The following is a 20,040-nucleotide window of genomic DNA, read 5'->3' on the forward strand; positions in this document are numbered from 1 at the left end:
TCTCGTTGGTGTTGTTTGCTCTGCCTTTTTCGCTTTTGCACCGCATTCGCGACTTGCCCTGGCCGTGGTTCGCATATTGGTTGACCGTTGAATTTGGAGCGCGCGACTTTGAAGGAGCAGGTCAATCGACATGCATGTATATGCGGCACATTAAGCGAGCTTAATAATGAGTGCTTGGTGCCTTTCTTAGCAATTTTTATACTTAGTATTCGAATGTAACGCGGAGGGTGACTTTTCACTTCTATTTTTGGTAAAAAAACTCGCGTTAAATTCAGCTAAATACGGTATCAATACGGTAAATACGGTAACAAATCTCGGAGGACCATGGGGCGCTTTGTTCAGACAAGCATAGCCCCCCCCCCCCTTTTATGCTATAATCAGGGTGTCTACCAAGTTGACATTTCCAAATTCCCTGGGTTTTCCAGGTTTTCCCTGAGCACCTTTGCGAAATTCCCTGAATGAGCCAGAACTTTGTTTTATGTCAAGACAGGCTGACACCACGTTGCCCGATGCTGTCACTCTCTAGTAAGCATGCTGAAACAAAAAAATGACCTAATTCAGTTTGAATAGTAAGGAGTAATATCTATTTTATTTAAAAAGAAAACAGAAGGAAGGTGTTAGTAAAATGCACAGCGAAAGAAATGGTAAAGCCCATTCCAAATTGAGTCGAACATTTTCAAATACGAATGAAAAGGAGATGCACACATAAGTAAATATTTTTTAATATCAGCTATTTCTATCAACTGATAGCAAGCTCATCTGTATGAGGTCCTAAACTTTGTCACAACTAAGGTTCTCTCTCAGCAGCTGGGAAGTCAACCTCAACTGTCCTGACATACTCTCAGCCCGTACACAACATCTCAGTGTTGCGTTTCACTGCTTAAACAACTTATTTTGGTTTGAATGAGGGACACCTGCGTCTCAGCGTCAGCCAACACTTAGTTTTTTTTAGCTCAAGCTCCTCCAAAAAGGCGCCGGCACCCTTCCTTTCCCGTTAATTCCTCAGTGCGTCGGTCCTTTCCGTTCTTATCCTCCTCCTACCACGCTTTCCCCACATGGATCATCTGAAGCATTTTCTTGGTCAGTTGTACAGTCAACATTTGATTTTTCAAACTTCCCAGGGGCCGCAAAAAAAAAGAAAAAAAAAGGGCAGTCTGAAAAAAATTAATGCATGTCTTTAACTGCCTTTAAGGGCTAAAATTACCACAGGCACGTCTGAAAAAGTTCTGAAGGCCTGCCAGTACACTTATTAGGCATATCAGGGCTTGTACTGCGACAGGAGACGGGGTGCACGCATGTGTAATTAAGGAATACATATTGTGTCCCGTGACAATTGCCCCCTTCCCACGCTTGTTATGCTTCACCGCCTAACACTAATGTACTGAGGCGAAGCTAAATTTCGGTGACTGGCATTACGTAACGCGCTGTGCTCTGCGAGCTTCAAAGCCAATCGCGAGGATTACAAAGGCGGAGTCAGCACCATTGGTGATAGCGGCGAATTCTTTCAATGAAAAACACGGCACCGCACGGCAAGAAGCTTAATAACGAACATAGAAGCAGCTAGGCCTAACGTTGCCGCGGTGGTGGTTACGGCTGCCAGCGGATCTGCCTACGAGAGCGCTGGTTCGAGGCGACGAGATAATCAAAATAGCGGCGGTGGCGGCTTTGATTAATGCCATTTCAGACCTGCAGTCAAGGCAATATACATTGACTATATGGAGTACGTGGTGGTGCCGCAAAACCGTGCAAATTATCGGGCATGTCCGAAAAATCGGGCGTCTAGAAAATCGGTCAACTACTTCTGGCAATACATCGTGCCGATGACACGGCGTCAATGACGATTCGTTGCGATTCCTCTGTTACTGGAGCCAGCATTAACATGACTTTCGTTCCCTTTCAATAAAGTTACAGCTAATTTTCCCTGATAGAAGCACAAATTCCCTGAGTTTTCCCTGAGTTTTTCCAGACTGTTCAAATTCCCTGAGAATTCCCGGTTGGTAGACACCCTGTATAATCAACACGGGAAAACTGAGTCGAAGCGACTAACTTCCTTCAAACAGACTTGGTTCTTTTTCGTTGCCACATAAAGTGGTAGGTGTGTGGTTCGGCATTGCGTCAGACGGCGATGCTGTGGCAGCTTCTACTGCCTTAATTCTAAGTGTTTGTGGAGTGCATTTCAGTGACTCTGCAGAATGAGTCAAGTCGCCAGCACTTGCTATTGCTGCCATTGTCCATGTCCCTGCCTACTGTCTTGGCCACAAATTGCATTGGAGGCCCCTCCCTGTTCCTGGTCTGACACAGCAGCACATGGCAGCAGCCACGATAAGGGAGAGCCACCATTATATACTTCCACAATGACGCATCGGTGCAAGGTTGCTCATGCCGACACGTACACCGCTTAATTAAAGTCCTGACGCACTGTTTTCAGGTGAACACTGCCGCATGGACCTTGAGGGCAAGCCGCCTCCATCCCCTGTCATCGTCAACCACTGTGACAACTGCCGTATCTGGATGGCCGCCACACAGGGCTCTGCTGCCTATCGATGTGGATTCCACCATTTCCTGCTGGGGTTTACCTTTGCATCTGCCCAGACACTTCGTAACGATCGTCCTTCCAGCAATCTATCCGCCATAGGGGAACATTTAAGGAGGGAAGGATGTGGCAATCTTTGAGTCCCATAACTGTCGCACACATGGCGCATGTGCGTCAGGTGCATGTGCGTCAGGTGCATGTGCGCCAAGCAGGTTGCGAAGGGGGGGAACCTTCCTTTCGCGAGTGGCACATGGGAATTGCAAGTGCTGTCAGCACCATCAGGTGTAAGGCAGAAGCTGGTAAGTCAGAAGCCCTTCTTTACCTGCCGTATTACCGTATTTACTCGCTTAATGATTGCACCCCTGAATTTTGTCGTCAAAATTCATTTTCTTTCCTGTGTAATGATCGCACCCTGAACTTACCGCAGCGATATGTCGTGTGCCAAGTCTAGCTAATAATGATCGCTCTTACCATCTGTCGAATGCTACGCGAACGACTCTTCAAGACAAACCAAGCGGCCTGCACGCACCAAACATTATTAAGTAGATGCCCCATTTCATTACTTTCATCACTTTCCGCACTTCCATGACAAAAAGAGGTACAACCAAACTTGCCTTTATTATGTCTAGGCTTTAAAATGGACAACAACAACAAAAAAGGCACCTTTCGATTCTTCTTATCTGCACTCGTGGGCACGCAACAAATCGCAAGCAGCAATGATAGTAGCCACGTTTACACTGATACATTAGAATGTACCCTATTCATACGCTGACGCTTGTAACACACCTAAGATATTTGCCCACCCTTAGCGGAAACATGCCGTATTCCGCAGTTTCCGCAGCATGCCGGCCATGTGTTTCTATGTCACTGGCAGCTAAGCGCGCCCATCTGTTTCTGTCCCCTCAAAGTGGACATGACTATGTTATTGCCGCAAACTTGCTGATATTAACGATACTTTTCATTACTGATACCGGAGAAACTGTTTCAATGCACGTAATGTACTCACAAGAAGAAAAAAAATCGCATTCCGCGCGTTTGGCTTGCTCCGCCGGCCGCCATTTTTGTTTTGGTGTCCAGCACTACACACAGCGGCAGCCGCCTATTTGTTGACCTGTTGTCATCCCACAGCAAACGCGGGATGAAAAAAAAAATTTCTTTGTCTTTTCGCTGGAAATTTACCCCCATAATGATCGCACCCCTGAATTTGCGCCAATTTTTTTTACAAAAAAGTGCGAACATTATGCGAGTAAATACGGTATCCTCATCGCGGGAACCTCCGTGATGTTAATATAGCTAGCTGGCCTGCTCGAATTGTTAGTAATTGTAAACATAATAAATGCTTTCCGAGTGTACACGTGGTTATGGTCTATTGTTTCCTCCAGTATTTACCAGACTACGGTTGATGGGGAGGCGTGCACCAACCACGGGGCTCGGTGTGCCGAGGTGTAAGGCTGTTGGCATCTCCCCCTTATCCCGACAAACTAACACAAAGTGTCATGAACTACACGTTAAGCAGATTAAAGCTGCACTTCTCACTCTTTAAGACAACATATATAACAGAATTTGGGCCAAATTTAGCATATAGGGTTAATGCAGAGTCAAAAGAAGGGATGCATAGGAACACGTTGGGTATTTTCAACAAGAGTGTACAGATTTCTCAGATTGTTGGCAACTCTGGTTCCACCCACCTGGGCAAGGTTGATGAGCGAGGCTGAGGTGCCGGTGCTGGGTTTGCTTCCAGGCAGGACAACACCTGACCTCTACTGCGTGGTCGACCATCCAAAGCAGCTCGCAAGGCCGCTTCACCTTCCTGCATAACCAAAGAGCATACACTTCGGTTCCTGCTGGCAAGGCCTCAATCTCTCTACACAGTGTTGCCTGAAACTTCCAGACTTTCACTATAGAGAAAGAAATTCAACAAGAGGGACACTTGGTGAAAACTGGCAACAGGAAACATGTCACGCCTAGCGTTCACCTCATCCGTTAGCTGATGCGAGCATCGGAAAAGAAAAAGAAATGTGAAATAAACTTAGTTTTTAAGATACTTTCCCGCTAAATTCAAAAAGTTTTATGCATAACTGAACTTATACTTCGAGACTTATTTTTCTTGCATTTCCTAGCAACAAGATAACGGCATGCCAGACACGCCAGATGAATGCGTCGTGTGCCAGACACGACATTGAAGCTAGCGAGGCCAGCTGTGCATGTGAAGCTCGCCTGTCCAGCGAAACATCTCTATTTTATTTTTTTTTCTATATAGCCTGGTTTGTTGGGCTCCTAGCGTATTCTTGCGCTCCTCCTGCACTCTGACACAGGAACCCCTGCACTACTGAACTATGGAAAGGTGAGATATTTTGTTTGACAGTATGCCATGCAATTAGGCTTTTATGGCATGGAACAGAGACTTGTGACACAGTTAGTGAAAAACCGCTCGGCCGTCCTAGCGCAGTTAATTTGAGTTAATGACTCATACTAGGAGATGTTTGCGATGCTTTATATAGGCCTTAACATTAATGGAACTTATTTCGGTAGTTTTTAGGCACGCACGCTGCACCCCACTTTGTGACGCAGTGACCGAAAAGCAGCTCGGCCGTGTGACGCAGTTAGTTTCGTGTGTACTGAACATTACTGGGACAAGTTCATGACGCTTTCTCTGACCTTTTACATTATTGTAATTAATTTTGTTATTTTTGAAATACTTTTGAGGCACATTCGCTGTACCCGGCTTTGTGACAACAAAAAGCAGCTCAGCTGTGGTGACAAAGTTTGGTGTATACTGAATCTTAGTGGGACAAGCATGGACAAGTTTGTGATGCTTTTTATGGCTCCGCCAACATATACCTTCTTTAAATAGGAACAGGATTTGCTTACACATTCACTAAATAAAAGTGTTGACGTAGTAAGCATTTCTTTGTTTTCTTGATACCCTCAATAATTCGACCTTCGGTTAGTTGGGTCATTTTTCTTGGTCGCATGAAATTTGAGTCAACGAGGTTTTACTGTATTTCATACTTTAAGTATTTAGAAGTCTATGGTAACAAAAAATGGCAAATTTTGAATGTCAGGTGGTGAAAAGTTAATTGCTTGTGTGATCATGTCCCTTCAGCGCACCCAAACATATGCTGCATCCATTCTAGGAGCCATAATTACTTTTCTTTGAAGCCAATAGATCCATTTGGTGGCCTAGCAACTGAAGGAACGTGAGAGCATGGTCAGGCGACGAAAGACTAGAACAGCAGTCTAAGATTGGTACCTTCCCCTCCAGCTGTGGAAGGCATTCCCTGAGCATCATCTGCAGTTGGGCCAGCTCTAGACCAAGGTCCACGACACAGGGGATCTCAATGCCAGCCTCTGCACTTGATGAGTTCTGCTCCGTGCTCACTGGACTCTGCATGTGCAGTCATATATAAAGGTCACTGTTGGCACCAATGACAAGCCACTACATTTTATGGAAATACAGTCACCGATTGATCATTAGGACACAATCTATCGGTCGGCCAGCTTCTATCGGTCGGCCAGCTTCACAGCACTGCCACAAGACCCCATACACTTGATGCATAAGGAGAACTGAAATTTCGAACACCATAGAGTGCGCCGTTTGATAATGTGGACTCCACCCGTACAACAGCATGCTGATTCGATTATCAAGTCGAGTGGAAAGAGATATTCTTGTTTGATAGGCCCCTGGCATGGTTGCTGGTGTCTCGTCAAAATCAAAGAAACTCGCGAAGCATAGTCAATCTAGTAGTTGCTGGAATGCCCAAACCTTGAGACAAGAGAAGCCAAGCCCTCTAAATTCTAAGGCTGCATTTGCGGTTTGTCGTGAGAGTCTGCGAGTTTTGTGCATTCAGCATTTGGTTTTGTTATGTGTTAAACATAGACATAGTCCCGTAATATATCTCGTTTAACACTATTCCATAAGCTCTACTATCACGTATCTCTTCATAACGAGTTCATGCGTGAACCCTCAGCCATTTTTCTGCGTCGGGATCATTCTTGCAAAGTTAAATGCGTAATGTGTCATTCCCTCGCATTTGGTCAGTCATTTATACCTCGCACCGCGAAAGAATGGAATAATCTGCCATCGCACATTGTCACCAAAACAAATGCCTCAAAATTTACAGACGCTCTACGCAGTACCATGCATACCTAATATATCACGTCTGACTCTCTGATTTGTAAACATTTTTTTTTCTTTTTTGTTTTGTTTGTTAATGCGCCATTAACCAAGCTTCCACGACAGTGTCACATTTTGTACAAACCATTTAGAGTTGTTGTACTGACAACTATCATTATTTTTTTGTGTTTGTACGTTGATGCACTGTAATTAATTTTTTCCCAGTTTTGTTTTGCCATTGTATTTACATTTACACACTGTTCACCTCACCTATGTAACATTTACCCTATGTAATACCCTCCCTAGAGGGCCTTTAAGGGTTATTGTGAAATAAATAAATAAATAAATAAATAAATTCTTTGTTTAAAACAAAAAAGCGCAAGAGACAGGGTCAAATGAAGAAAGACATACACAGCACTGTGTGCATCTTTCTTCGTTTTTCCCTGTCACATGCTGTTCTTATTTTAAACATGAACTACTAACATAACCAAGTCTCTATTCTTCACAACTTCTTTTGATTGTTAAGAATTTTTGTTGCTCAGAATCATTAAGCAACTTTAAACAGTGCCATTTTTACCCTCTATGTCTGCGTTAATGACGGCAGCGATGACGCAAGGAAAATGCTGGACAATGACTGTTGTGAAGAAATCCGCAATCAAATATTCCACTATGGGAGCTCAGTTGACTTCTGTTTAAGTTGCTCAGGGGATGGAAATTTGGTTGCATGCATTCACTATTTCTTCTATCTGTATCGACAGCATGAATATGGTTGAAATACGAACTGACCAGGTAACAGGCAAGCATATGTGTGCACAGCAAAGCATTGGCATGCTCTTTTGGGCACTTATGGAATAAAGTCAATTCATCAACATCACCCTCATCATCAGCCTACTTTTATGTCCACTGCAGGATGAAGGCCTCTTTGAGCGATCTCCACCTATCCCCGTTTTGTACTAGCTGATTCCAGCTTACATCTGCAAATATCTTAATTTCATCACCCCACCTAATTTTCTGCCATCCTCGAGTGTGCTTCCCTTCCCTTGACGCCCATTGTGTAACTCTAATGGTCCATTGGTTATCTGCTCTACGCATTACCTGGCCTGCCCAGCTCCATCTTTTTTCTCTTAATGTCAACTAGAATATCAGTTAACCCTGTTTGCTCTCTGATCCACAATGCTCTCTTCAAGTCTTTTAATGTTACGATAACATTTTTCATTCCATCACTCTTTTTGAATTCCTTAACTTGTTCTCGAGCTTCTTTGTTAACCTCTGTTAGCATCGGTAGAATGCAATGATTGCATACATTTTTTTTTTCACTGACAGAGGCAAGCTCCCAGTCAGAATTTGGTAATGCCTATCGTTTGCACTCCAACCAATTCTTACTGTTCCCAGTAACGTTCTGGTAAATCCCCTATTTTGGACTATCAATTATTCAGATTTGTGAATTTAGTCCAAATTATCCGTCAGTAACTGCATCACTAAAACTGCAATACATAGTAGGCAAGCTTGTGCCAAACCTCTTTCCCCATGAATACGAGCCTATTCTGTAGGTTATGAATTAAGTTCCAGACACTCACCGAAATAACCTTGAGGAAAGTCTTCATTGTGCTCCATTCTTTCTCCACAAAGTCATTCATGAACTCCATAAAACTCTCTTTGCCACCAAACCTGTGCAAACATGGTAACATCACAACATCAGAATAGTGCTAGATGACAAACACTTCAATAAATAGCCAGGTTTTTTTGCAAACAGTTCAATGGAGACAATGTTCTTTTTCTTCAGCAACACAATATTAGTGGTAGCAGACATCAGTAAATGGGTGACAATCACTGATGAAATAGTCATTTACTGTATTTACTCGCATAATGATCGCACTCGCGTAATGATCGCACCCCTGAATTTTGTCGTCAAAATTAGATTTTTTAAATTTCCCGTGTAATGATCGCACCCCGAACTTGCCGCAGCGATATGTCGTGTGCCAAGTCTAGCTAATAATGATCGCGCTTACCATCTGTCGAATGCTACGCGAACGACTCGTCTGCACGCACCAAACATTCTTAAGTAGATGCCTCATTTCATTACTTTCATCACTTTCCGCACTTCCATGGCAAAAAGAGGTACAACCAAACTTGCCTTTATTATGGGTAGGCTTTATAATGGTTGTGGTCAACAAAAACAAAATGAGGCGCCTTTCGATTCTTTTCAACAGCACTCGTGAGCACGCAACAAATCGCGCGCGGCAATGATAGTAGTCACGTTTACACTGATACGTTAAAAAGTGTACCCTATTCATACGCCGACGCTTGTAACACAGCCAAGATATTCGCCCACCCTTAGCGGAAACGTGCCGTATTAGGATAGTAGTGACGACAGATGCCGCAGTTTCCGCAGCACGCCGGCCATGTGTTTCTATGTCACTGGCAGCTAAGCGCGCCCATCTGTTTCTGTCCCCTCAAAGTGGACATGGCTACGTTATTGCCGCAAACGTGCCGATATTAACGATATTATTCAGCACTGATACGGAAGAAACTGTTTCAATGCACGTAATGTACTCACGAGAAGAAAAAAAAAATCGCGAACGGCGTGCTCCGCCGGCCGCCATTTTTGTTTTGGTGTCCCGCACCCGCATGCCGCAGCAAACGCGGGAAGAAAAAAAAAAATTTTTTTCGCGCGATATTTAACCCACGTAATGATCGCACCCCTGAATTTGCGTCAATTTTTCTGACAAAAAAGTGCGATCATTATGCGAGTAAATACGGTAATCAATATTCCCTAATCAATGTTTTAATTCAGTGTTTAAGGCACGCACACATAATTGAAATCCTGAGGCTAGCACCAGTTTCAAGATTTAGTGAACACAGCAGAAGCTCAAAATGCGAGCAAAGGAAGCACTGCTTTTGCAGTGTCAATGGAACTACTGAACAGATTTTGCCATATCTCAATGAGACGATATAATGTAACAGTGGTCTCTCAGCGTATAACAGAAAAAAATCGATGGGAAATGAAGTGTGTTCGACCCATTCACTGTACCCTAACTGCCACCAAAACAGCTGCTATTGGAGCCACGAGTAGGGGCACCATTAGCGTCAAGTGCGTGTGTGCTGGCCAGTCAAGTTTGAATTACCCAACGAAGGCGAATTTTGGGATTGAAATAACTAAAGCTTGGGCCCATAGAAATGTGTGAAAGTTGGCCAGGATCTTTGGTCCAGATCGAATTAATCAAAATACTTCATTAACTGGAGCCAACTTAATGGAATTCTACTGTATAAATTATTGCCATCTCGACCAAGGCACAACACTTTCGAACAAGGTCGCATGTTGTATCCTAGATGTTCTCTACAATATTAATGCCAGTAATCTTTTAATAGTTTACCACTGTAGAGAACACTTGATGGGTGCCAAATTGAAGACATTCATGTATTTTAAGTACTGACTGAGGAGGTAGGCTCCTCGTGAGGGAGGAAGAAAGGAGTGACTGAGAGAGCAGAGTCAGTGCTGGAGAGGGTAGTGGGACCGGGCGGTGGGAAACAGATGCGCAGCAATGCGAAAAGCAAAGAGGAAAAAAAATCCCAATAAAGTATGTATCAGTGAAAGACACACAAGTGTGATGCCTCTGATGGGCCAGCAAAGGTTCTCCTGTCAATTGTGATGGCCTGTTGGCAGTTTGCCATGCCAACAAATGCCATGTAAATGCTAAATTGCAAATGTGCTGAGCACTGTTGTTAATACATTACCGTATGATTAGTGTGATCATACCAAATCGGCGCATTACCTTGCTGGCTGCGGGCCAGCCAAGTCAAGGCATTGGCTAAAACCCGCATGTGCATCCAGAATGTGCCATTTCAAGTTTCACTAGCTGAGTGCTTGACATTTTTGCTATCAGAACACATACTTTGAGCAGTAAGCAAATATTTGCTTTACTGTAACGAATATCGTTTTGAATTGTGCATTTTCACTTTTGTTATAGTCGTAGAATACTCATTGAAATAACGCATGGCCAATTAACCTTTAATGGGTGACTTCATTATAGTCAATAAGTTGTTATATTCGTGCTAATTATATAGATGTTTGACTGGCACTCGCAAAAGCAGTAATAAATTTGAATTCTCATTAAGTTCATGAAACTGAATTGCAATTAGCATTTCTAATTATATAAACATCTGTACACCGTGTGAAGAAGATTCCAAGTTACGTTGATGAAGTAAAAGATATAAGAAGAAAGAAATGTGATAAAAATCAAAGGAGGCAAGATGACAGCATGCGTTAGACTTGACAGACATGAGATACCGTATTTACTCAATTCTAATGTGCCCCTGATTGTAACACGCACACGTTTTCCGCGACCAAAAGAAAAGGAAAAAAAAAAGAACGCTTGCGATAGTAATGCGCACCCGTTTGCCATGATCTCAAAAAAGAAAAGTCCTTTACAGTACTGTGCACTTCATTCTTTCGTACAGAAATACAGCTTTCTCTCATTTGGAAAAAACAAAGAGTTACTCCCAATGCACTAAAGTTGCGATAAATAAAAAAAGTTGCAGTTTCACCCGAAAGGCATCGATTACGGCAGAAGATTAGTAGACAACTATACGAAAAGTAAGGATAGTAGCTTTATCGGCCATATAAACTTTCAAACATTTGCTTACTAGCTAAATTAACAAGCATGGTGTCACGCGTGCACAAGCAAACATGAACATGTCTCCCTCAGCGACCATGGAAACTCCTTATCAAAACGCTGGAGCGAGGAAGTGTGGTAGCAGCAGCGAAGGAATCGACCTTTGTGCGGCCTCTTGCTTTGACACGAACTAAGCGATGAGAACACAGCGCGGTGCGCCTAGATCCGTAGACTTTTGTTTCCGTTGCAGATTGCTTTCAAGATAGGGGCCACGCCGTACGTAGCAGCCGCCAGTGTAGAACGCCTCTCCTGTTTGCGCTAGTCCCGCACGCAAGTTTCAGGAACTCCGAACACCCATGATGCAGCCCGATTTTCGTCCATCTCCGCACACGTGATCGCTTTCCTTTAAATTGCAGCATCGTGATGAACTCGACATGTCTTTGCAGTCGGCACTTCCATGCTGATAGAGCAAACGCACAAAACGGGAAGACGGACGGTGCACTAATCTAAGCCAAAGGAAGTGCTGCCTAAGTAGTACACGTACTGCAGCACATGGAGGAATTTACGGCAGTTAGGCTTGAAGTGCATACGAGGCAGCCATATTGAAATGCAGATGGCGACATGGAAATGCAGAATCAGGGTCGTATTTGAGTCTAACATGCACACAATTTTTGAACCCGTTCTAAAAAAAAAAAAAGGGGAGAGAGAGAGAGATAGATAGATAGATAGATAGAGAGAGAGAGAGAGAGAGAGAGAGAGAGAGAGAGAGAGAGAGAGAGAGACGCGTTAGATTTGAATAAATACGGTATCACTTTTTGGTGGCTTAACCACATCTTTTTCAATTACTTGATTGAGTAATGAAACAAATTTGCTTTTCAGTGTTTGACGACAAGTTCCATGTAGAATGAAAACTTACCTTGTGAAGTTTGCGAGGGTTTGGATTGTCTTGGCTATCAACGTCAGGCTGCGAGCAGCGCGCTCATCTGGATATTCTGCAATACACAAGTTGAAAAACTAATGCAGTGTAATCCACTTACAACAATCAGCCATTTACCTACGTTCATGTTGGATACCTTTTCTAGAATGGCTCGATGCGAGACATTGTCAAATGCTTTGTGTATGTCTAATGCTAACACTGTTCGAGTTGCGTGTATAGGTGATGGGTTAAGGATATAATTTTGTACTTGCCACAGTATGTCTTGGGTGCACAGTTTGGGTCGAAAGCAGATCATTGTCTCTGGGAAGAGGTGGTTGGTTTCGACATAGACAACCAGGCTATTGAGAACCACATGCTCCATAGCCTTACCAAGACAAGAGGTAAGGGATATGGGCCTGAGGTTCTCTAGACTGAGTGATTTGCCCGGTTTAGGAATGAAGACCACGCTAGCATGCTTCCACTCTTGCGGGAGTGTACCATTTTGCCAGTGCTGATTAAAAAGCTTCGTTATCATTGTTATGGTAGGGTCATCTAGATTCCTGAGCATTTTGTTGGTGATCTTATCTTTACCGGCTGATGATGGCGTGCATAGGCAGCTGAGAGCGGCGTGAACTTCGGCCTCGGTGATGTATTCGTCTAATGTTTTGTTTTCGTCTCCTCTGTACTCTATATTTGCATCCGACTTCTGTTCTGTATTAAGATATTGCCCAATCAAGAGGCTTACGAGATCAGAGTCTGTTCCCGGGAAACTGTGTATCATTTTCTGAATCCTTTTATGAGCAGGGTCCAGGAGTTCTTTTTTGCTCAACTGGCCATTCATTTTGGCCATTCAAATTTGTAGTCTTTTGTGATGTAGGGCTCTTTGTGCATGTGGCCTCTGGTCTGGTGTGCCTCCATCCCCACCCCTCTTTTTTGGTATGGCATTCTTTGGTGCTGCTCTACAAAGAGCATGGTGCCTGGGTTGCAAACCGAGGAGCAGAACACTGTGTAGGCATGAATATACAGTCGCCGACCGATTTTTTTGGACTTGCTCGATTATTTGGTCTGCTTTGCAGCACAGCCATTCTCCCCATAGACCATAATGTATAACAACTGCCGAAAGTTGGGACACCTTGCCACCTCTCGTCGAATTTTTCGGACACTCCTTGAGCCAACTTGATCGAAAGCACCATGCACCGACTCTGACCAGTGCATGGTTCGACTTAATGAACGCCATTTTTGTTTTGAACGGAGCCTCCTTGCTGCCCCACAAAGTGGCGCGACTGCAAATCCCCGATCATCATCATCGTTTCTGCCTGGTTTGATAGAGTGGCTACAGCAGTTTTGGTCTCAGCTTAGTAAGCCATGTCAAGACAATCCACCAGCTGATTTGTTTCTTTCTTCGTGCACGACGCTGTGAGTAGGCCACGTTTTTCGTTTGTGCGACTGGTGTCGGTGTGACGGCGTGGTGGTGTTTGCTTGGTGTGCTATGTCGAGGTTGCAGTGATCCAACGTGGCATACGGAAACATCGCGTCAAGTGTCTAATGGCGCCGACAGTGCCCGCGCAGACTGCACTGGGGAATGCCGGCAAGCAGGTGCCGGGAGGCCTAGGATTTGTCGCCTTCCGATGTGCTTCCTACAGACGCCGAAAATGTTCTGCCGAGACCTGAGCAGTGGTTGCATTGCGATTCCGGACACCGTGTCATTTGAGTTTCACAGGTGCTGGCACTGCTGTACTGACATGCGCAGAACTTGACGACGGCGAGATCATTCGTCAGGTTTCTGCTGCAGCGCCAGACGATGACTCCGAGTTGGAAGATGACGCACCATGTGCTACGCTACCGTCGCATGCGGAGAATGTACAAGCAGTGATTGTGTTTTCAGCCACCTACAGTGACCGTACGACCCTCTTCGAGATTCAGGCTTATCTGATTGTGCATAAATGGAACAGCGTGCAACGGCGCATTCATGATTTCTTCAAGCATACTGCTGAGGCTGAATAAGTGCGTGGAAATAAAGGATTTCTTTTTTTTGTAATCTGCTTTTTCGGACACCTGCTTATTCGGACATTTCTGCAGTCCCCGTGAGGTCCGAATAAACGGTCAGCGACTGTAGTTCCAGTGTTGTACCTGCAGGCTGCCTGATTGATAGCAGTCTCTAGTACAATCAGTGAGGCATTTTTTTCTTTTGGCAGAATTGACCATGTTTCTGAATGAAGGCTTTGAGTGTCAGTAGCCTGAAGTCATCTTCACCTGACAATGGCTGTGGAACTTAGGATCAGAGAGCCAGTGATAGATATGCAGCTGTTAGGTGCTTTCCAGAATTGTACTTTTGTATGATGCCTCAATCACTTCTGCAGCCAGGTGTTTGTGCCAGCCCAAAGGACCTAGTGAACAGAGCTCATGATGAGGTTCTCTTTATGAAGGGGTGGTATGATAGATATTGTTACGAGCTATCGTGACAATATGATAATAGAGTGAATGCGCAATATGCTTGGTTGTGGGTCCGAGGTGCCGACACGCGAAATTCCTAGCCGCGGGCTCGCGTAGCAAACACTTGATGTGCTTATTCACGCAGTCCGAGGTGCCGATGCGCGAAATTCTTAGCCGCGGGCTTGAGGAGTCGACACTCGATGTGCTTAGTCGCAGAGTCCGAGGTGCCAATGCGTGAAATGCGTAGATGCGGGCTTGAGGAGTCGACGATCGATGTCCTTAGTTGCGCAGTTGGAGGCGCCGATGTGTGAAATGCGTAGACGCGGGCTTGAGGAGACGACGCTCGATGTCCTTAGTTGCGCAGTTGGAGGCGCCGATGCACAAAATGCTTAGGCGAGGGCCCGACATGTCTGCGCATGATGTGCTTGATTGACGAGTCAGAGACTCCTATGCACGATATGCTTAGCCGCGGTACAAGGATTCTGTGCGCGATGTGCTTGGTAAAGAATTCCGAAACACCGAGTGCTGAAAGGCCCAGCCGCATGTCCGAGAATTCCGCGCACGAATGTTGGTCGCGAAGTCCGTGTCGCCGATGCTCGGAATGCTTAGCCACGGGTATGAGATGTCCACAAACGTACGGACTGCCGCCCTACTGTGATGTTTGCGTAGGGCCCATTTTGACACATCGCGATTATGGCGAGTGGAGACTTCCAGGTGCGCGGGGTGCAAAGAACCAAGCAGATGACGCGAGCGCCGGACCAATGGCAAACCGCGCTGGAGTCACGTGGCGGGCGCGGCCAATCCCAGACTCCGGCACGACCTTCAATCATTCACTTTTTGTGTGCTTCTTTCTGTATGGAGGAGATAGCTGAAGCAGCAAATTTGAAGACGGAGAAATGCGCTTTCCAACAATACCAAGATGGTGGCGCTCGGTCGTGCTGTTCCAGAGATATTGTGGCTTGAAAAACGCCATTCTGTCTTGATTTCTGCGAAATTTTTCACCACCTTGGGTGATAAAACAAATTTTTTAGAGCACTTCTACGTGGTTCATAGGGATGATATTTCGGAGTCAGATAGAAAAAGATTGATAGAAACTGAAAATTTGATTTTCAAAAAATCGAATTTTTGGCCATTTTTCGCAATGCAAAAGCCGCGTCGCCCCTTAAGCACCAAGCTTCCCTGCTCAACCTGAGGTCTGGAAGCATTGCCTCCATTTAGTCAGCAGATGAGATGGTCTCCTAACTTAGCGGCAACGTCAAGAATGTGGCCCTGCTTCATGCGCCTGCTGCAGCCATCGTGGAGCATTGTCAGCAGAAGTCAGTGGAGTGGAAGTCGATGCCGCGTGTGCTGGGAATTCAATCATGGTATGTGTGGATGTGTGCCCGCGATCATTCAAGCGGACATGCGCTGTCCACTGCCAGAACTGCCACTAGCCAGCTGACGGTGATTAAACCCTTTAAATACTAACTGCAAAGGATGCACAATAAATTTGTTTGAGCACCACAAGTAGGGTCGAGTTTGTTCTCTTGCATCCGAAAAAATAAAGTAGAAAACACATTCTCTGTTTTTGCCACAATAAGAAACCCCGTCAACGTTCCTTCATTTGTGGCAACCATTGCCTTTTTAATTTTTTTTTTTACAGAGAGTAACTGTTAACAAACCGGAACGAGTCATTGCGGCACTGGGTCTCTTTCGCCCATTATATTTTGGGAATAAAGCAAATGAGTAAGCATAGTATCGTACTCATATTTTGCCGACATTTGCAGGCTATCCATCCAAATTTTCTCCAAAGTTGGAAATGGATTTAAAAAAAAAATTTTTGAAAATGAGTTTAAAAAAACATGTTTAACTATTTTTCTCTTCTCTTGTGTTTCATGTAGGAAGAGAATATTTTGAATAAATGTTGCAAAGAGAAAGTTCTATGTTCGACACTTTTTAATGTTTCTGTGTGAAATAGAAATCACGCCAAGACGTATCAAAGTTATGAAAGTTTACTGATTTGGGGCATGTTTGGATGAAAAAAATTTTTTTGGGGGGTTTGTGCACAGCATAAAAAAAAACGCATGGAACTAATTTACTGTGAAGCACATTAAGATGAGCAGAAAAGCTTTTCAACACAATGTTTTTAGTTTGCATTTAATTCGGCCAAGAAATTGGAAGATATTGCGGTAAGCAATAGGAGGATGCTCACGCTGCCACCTTCAAATATTTTTGTGGCTTGCTGGGAACATTTTTCGCGAATCATATCTTTAGTTCCATGCAGTTTGAATATTCCCTACATGACACAAGAAAGAAAAACAGACAAAACAAAAATATCAAGCGGACATGCGTGTTTGATCTCTTGTGGAACCACCTAACTGCAACTTTAAGGCGCAGCGTTCCCTTTGTGCATGACAGGGTGCAAGTCCGTGAGCTTGTGCTCATATGCTCCAGTTAGACCGTGTTATGTGGTGTGTACCGGCTTTGTCCTGCGCCAGCTTGACCAACTGATAGTAGCCACATCGAACTTGTGCAGTTTGAAGTGCTATCCAAAGCTAAATATGATGCAAAGTCTGCCAAGGCATCTAACCAGGAGCAGCCAGGAGCAAGCGCACGATTGCAAGCATGCGTGTGGTCTGACCTTAAGTTTTGCTTGGTTCTAGGCTTGTTGAGTGTTCAAATCTAGCTGAAATTAGTGAGACCAGATGGCTACGACACCGATAAACAGGGCAGCTAAAGTTTATTTCCTACGCGGGCAGCCGCGGCTGAGCATGTGCGATCATAGTCGGCTTCTTCTGGAAGTACGTAATTATTATCGAAATTTGAAAGAAGATTTTTGCATACTTCAGCCTGTTTATTAAGCTTCGTCAATAAATATACATATTAACAGTAAGGAGAAGCACACTGATCCAAACACCCTTTTGATTGATGTCAGCTATTGGTCAATAGCAGCCTGTTGTGGCTAGGGTGGCGTTCAGGGCATGGAATCCACTAAGCCCATCGACTATGACGTCAAGTTGTAGAAAATGAAGGCAAAGGGTTTATTTTGCTTAGTTACATGGCTCCAGTGCAGAAGCCCACTCCATGCAGGAGCAAGTTAACGTCTCAGTTCACATAAGGACTTTCTGTCCACACTCTAAAAAAGTATCTGCCTTTAATCCCGTCATCTTCCCTAGGTGAGTTGACTATGTAATCTGAAGACTGTCCAGCAGCAAATCACCATCGACGACTTCGTTGTGATACCACGCCCAGGCTATCCATAACTTGCAGTAACTCCGCCTAGAAGAAACTGGTTTGGAATTTGTGGCAAAAAGAAATCATCAGGCGACACCTGGTTGGTTCATCGTGGCCCACCCCGTCCTTTGCACAGCCTGCAAGGTAAAGATTGGGCTGAGGGCCTTTCGTGGAATCCTGCAGCAGTCAATTTGCACGCGTCTTTCTTCTTTGCTCAGCCTGCAAGGTGAAGCGTGGGCTGAGGGCCTTTTGTGGAATCCTGCAGCAGCCGGCTTAAACATTGTCTTTCTTCTTCGCTCAGCCTGCAAGGAGATTTGACTCGTCTAATTAACTGCATTTATCCATTCGTTGACATTCGTTGACGGGGTTCCCTCTCGTTTATCCTTTTCTCTGGTTTTCAGAAAATGGGGGGGGGGGGGGGGGGGGGGCACTTTTAGTCGTCCATGCTGCGCTGGCATCGGGTTAGGAGGTGCGGCGGTTTGACACGTGGCAAATGTTCAATTAACACCCTTGGTGGTAATGAGATGTAACAAGACACATATGGGAATCTGATATATCTGATATGTTCACAGCAGCCTATGCGAGAAAAAGGTTTTTTATAGGTCTCGGAAAAAAATTATTTACCATTATACAAATAATATTCAGCACACATTGCTGCATACCATATTGTACATAATGAAATGATCTTTCCAAAAAGATACGCCGAAAAAAAAAAAAAATATTGGGTAACACAAACATTCTATAAGGGCAATTTTGGCTGCCGTTTCATAAAAACAATAAAAATCATGACATTAGAAAAACCTAATATCAAAAAAAATTCAGAATATAAATTTCGAAGATAAATAACCCAGGAATAGTGTCTGAAATTAGTGTCTGAAAATAGAAATAGTGTCTGCTCAGTACGCCGCCGTTCTTCAAATACAAAAAAGAAACTAAGGCCAGAAACTGCATCATGGCTCGTGCCATGCAGTGAAGCAGTCCCTGGATTTTGTGAAGCATAGGTGCCCTCCGCACTTTTCCCACAAATTATCTGGTGTTTGTTCAGCTTTGCGGTCCTCGTAACATAGTTTGCAAGTCCGCTTTTTGGCCTCTTCTGAGGATGGTCTGATGAGAAGTTCAAAGGACATACTTCACCAGTTTTTCTGGAGTCATGCACTTCTTTCCAGGACCGATCGCTCTCAATGGAGCAGCGCAAATACAGAATTATGCATCCAAAGCATATCTGTTTGCATTTTTGCAGATTGTCTTTACCACGTCATCTGCAGTGAAGGAGAGTAGAAAGAAATCCCACATCGTTGTAAACTGTCTTGCGCTGCTCTGTAGTGCTGGGCTGAGATGTGCAACGGGCGGCCTTGTTGGCGCGAACGGAAGTTTCCTTGCTGTCGATGGCAGCACATCATGACCAAGCGAAGTATGCACCCTGAAGATAATCAGCAGAGCTCTCAGGTCGTGCAAAAAGATAGGCAGATAAGGCCATAAACGAAATTCGCCGTTGAACAGCTGCGAATGTCCCAGGCTGACTCAAAACATTGCCGCCGCCAGAGCTTGAATTTGCTTTGCTGTCATCTTTGGAATCGTAATTCGAGTTCTCACCACTAAATTCAAGTGCGAGTGCAGCATATTTTCGAGTGGGACGCTTTTTTTGCGACGAAGCCACGCGGGACGACGCCACGGGAGCGATTTTTGGTAACTGCGTAGTGACCCCGGTAGCACCCCTTGTTGGGATTTTACGAGAGAAGTGAAACCGCAACTCTTGAAAACTGGTTGAAAATGCTAGGTCCACATGTTGGGCATGCGGCGGACCTTCGGAAATACACTCTGGTGGGATAAAACGACTCGGACTCCAAATCAAAGCTCACTAGTGAACAGCAGGCGTCATTTTCGAGTAATTATCACCGTTCAGCACTGTTGAACGGCTTGGCCGGCGATGTAATTTAATTCTTGACTTGCTGTGAGCCATCTGATTACAAAGTTTTGATGCTAGTATGGCATAATCGCGAGCGGCATGCTTTTTTCTTGAGCACGGCAGAGGGTGACAGCCACGGCCCTTTTCGCTACCAACATAGTACAGTGGAACGCCGTTCATACGTTTTTCACCGGACCGGGAGAAAAAAACGTAACAGCCAGGAAAACGCAACAGTGAGGAAAGCTCCGAAAATGAATGAAAAAAAGTGCAGCTTCAACCATAGACAATTTATTTCCACAGAGTGCACTT

At 44.5% G+C, this 20,040-nt stretch overlaps 1 protein-coding gene across 8 annotated transcripts in view; it reads right to left on the reverse strand.

Moving 5' to 3' along the window:
• Positions 1–20,040, reverse strand: part of raskol (Ras GTPase-activating protein raskol) — a 249,508-nt gene that overhangs the window by 74,860 nt on the left and 154,608 nt on the right. For all 8 annotated transcript variants that reach the window (XM_065451149.1, XM_065451146.1, XM_065451148.1 and 5 more), the window contains 4 exons: positions 12,180–12,255; positions 8,228–8,318; positions 5,787–5,921; positions 4,222–4,343 (listed from right to left, as the gene is read on the reverse strand). In XM_065451149.1, coding sequence (XP_065307221.1) covers positions 4,222–4,343; positions 5,787–5,921; positions 8,228–8,318; positions 12,180–12,255 — 424 coding nt within the window. The remainder of the gene's footprint in view (positions 1–4,221; positions 4,344–5,786; positions 5,922–8,227; positions 8,319–12,179; positions 12,256–20,040) is intronic.

Source organism: Dermacentor albipictus, chromosome 1 (genome assembly GCF_038994185.2).
Source record: "Dermacentor albipictus isolate Rhodes 1998 colony chromosome 1, USDA_Dalb.pri_finalv2, whole genome shotgun sequence".
Classification (NCBI taxonomy): Eukaryota; Metazoa; Arthropoda; class Arachnida; order Ixodida; family Ixodidae; genus Dermacentor; species Dermacentor albipictus.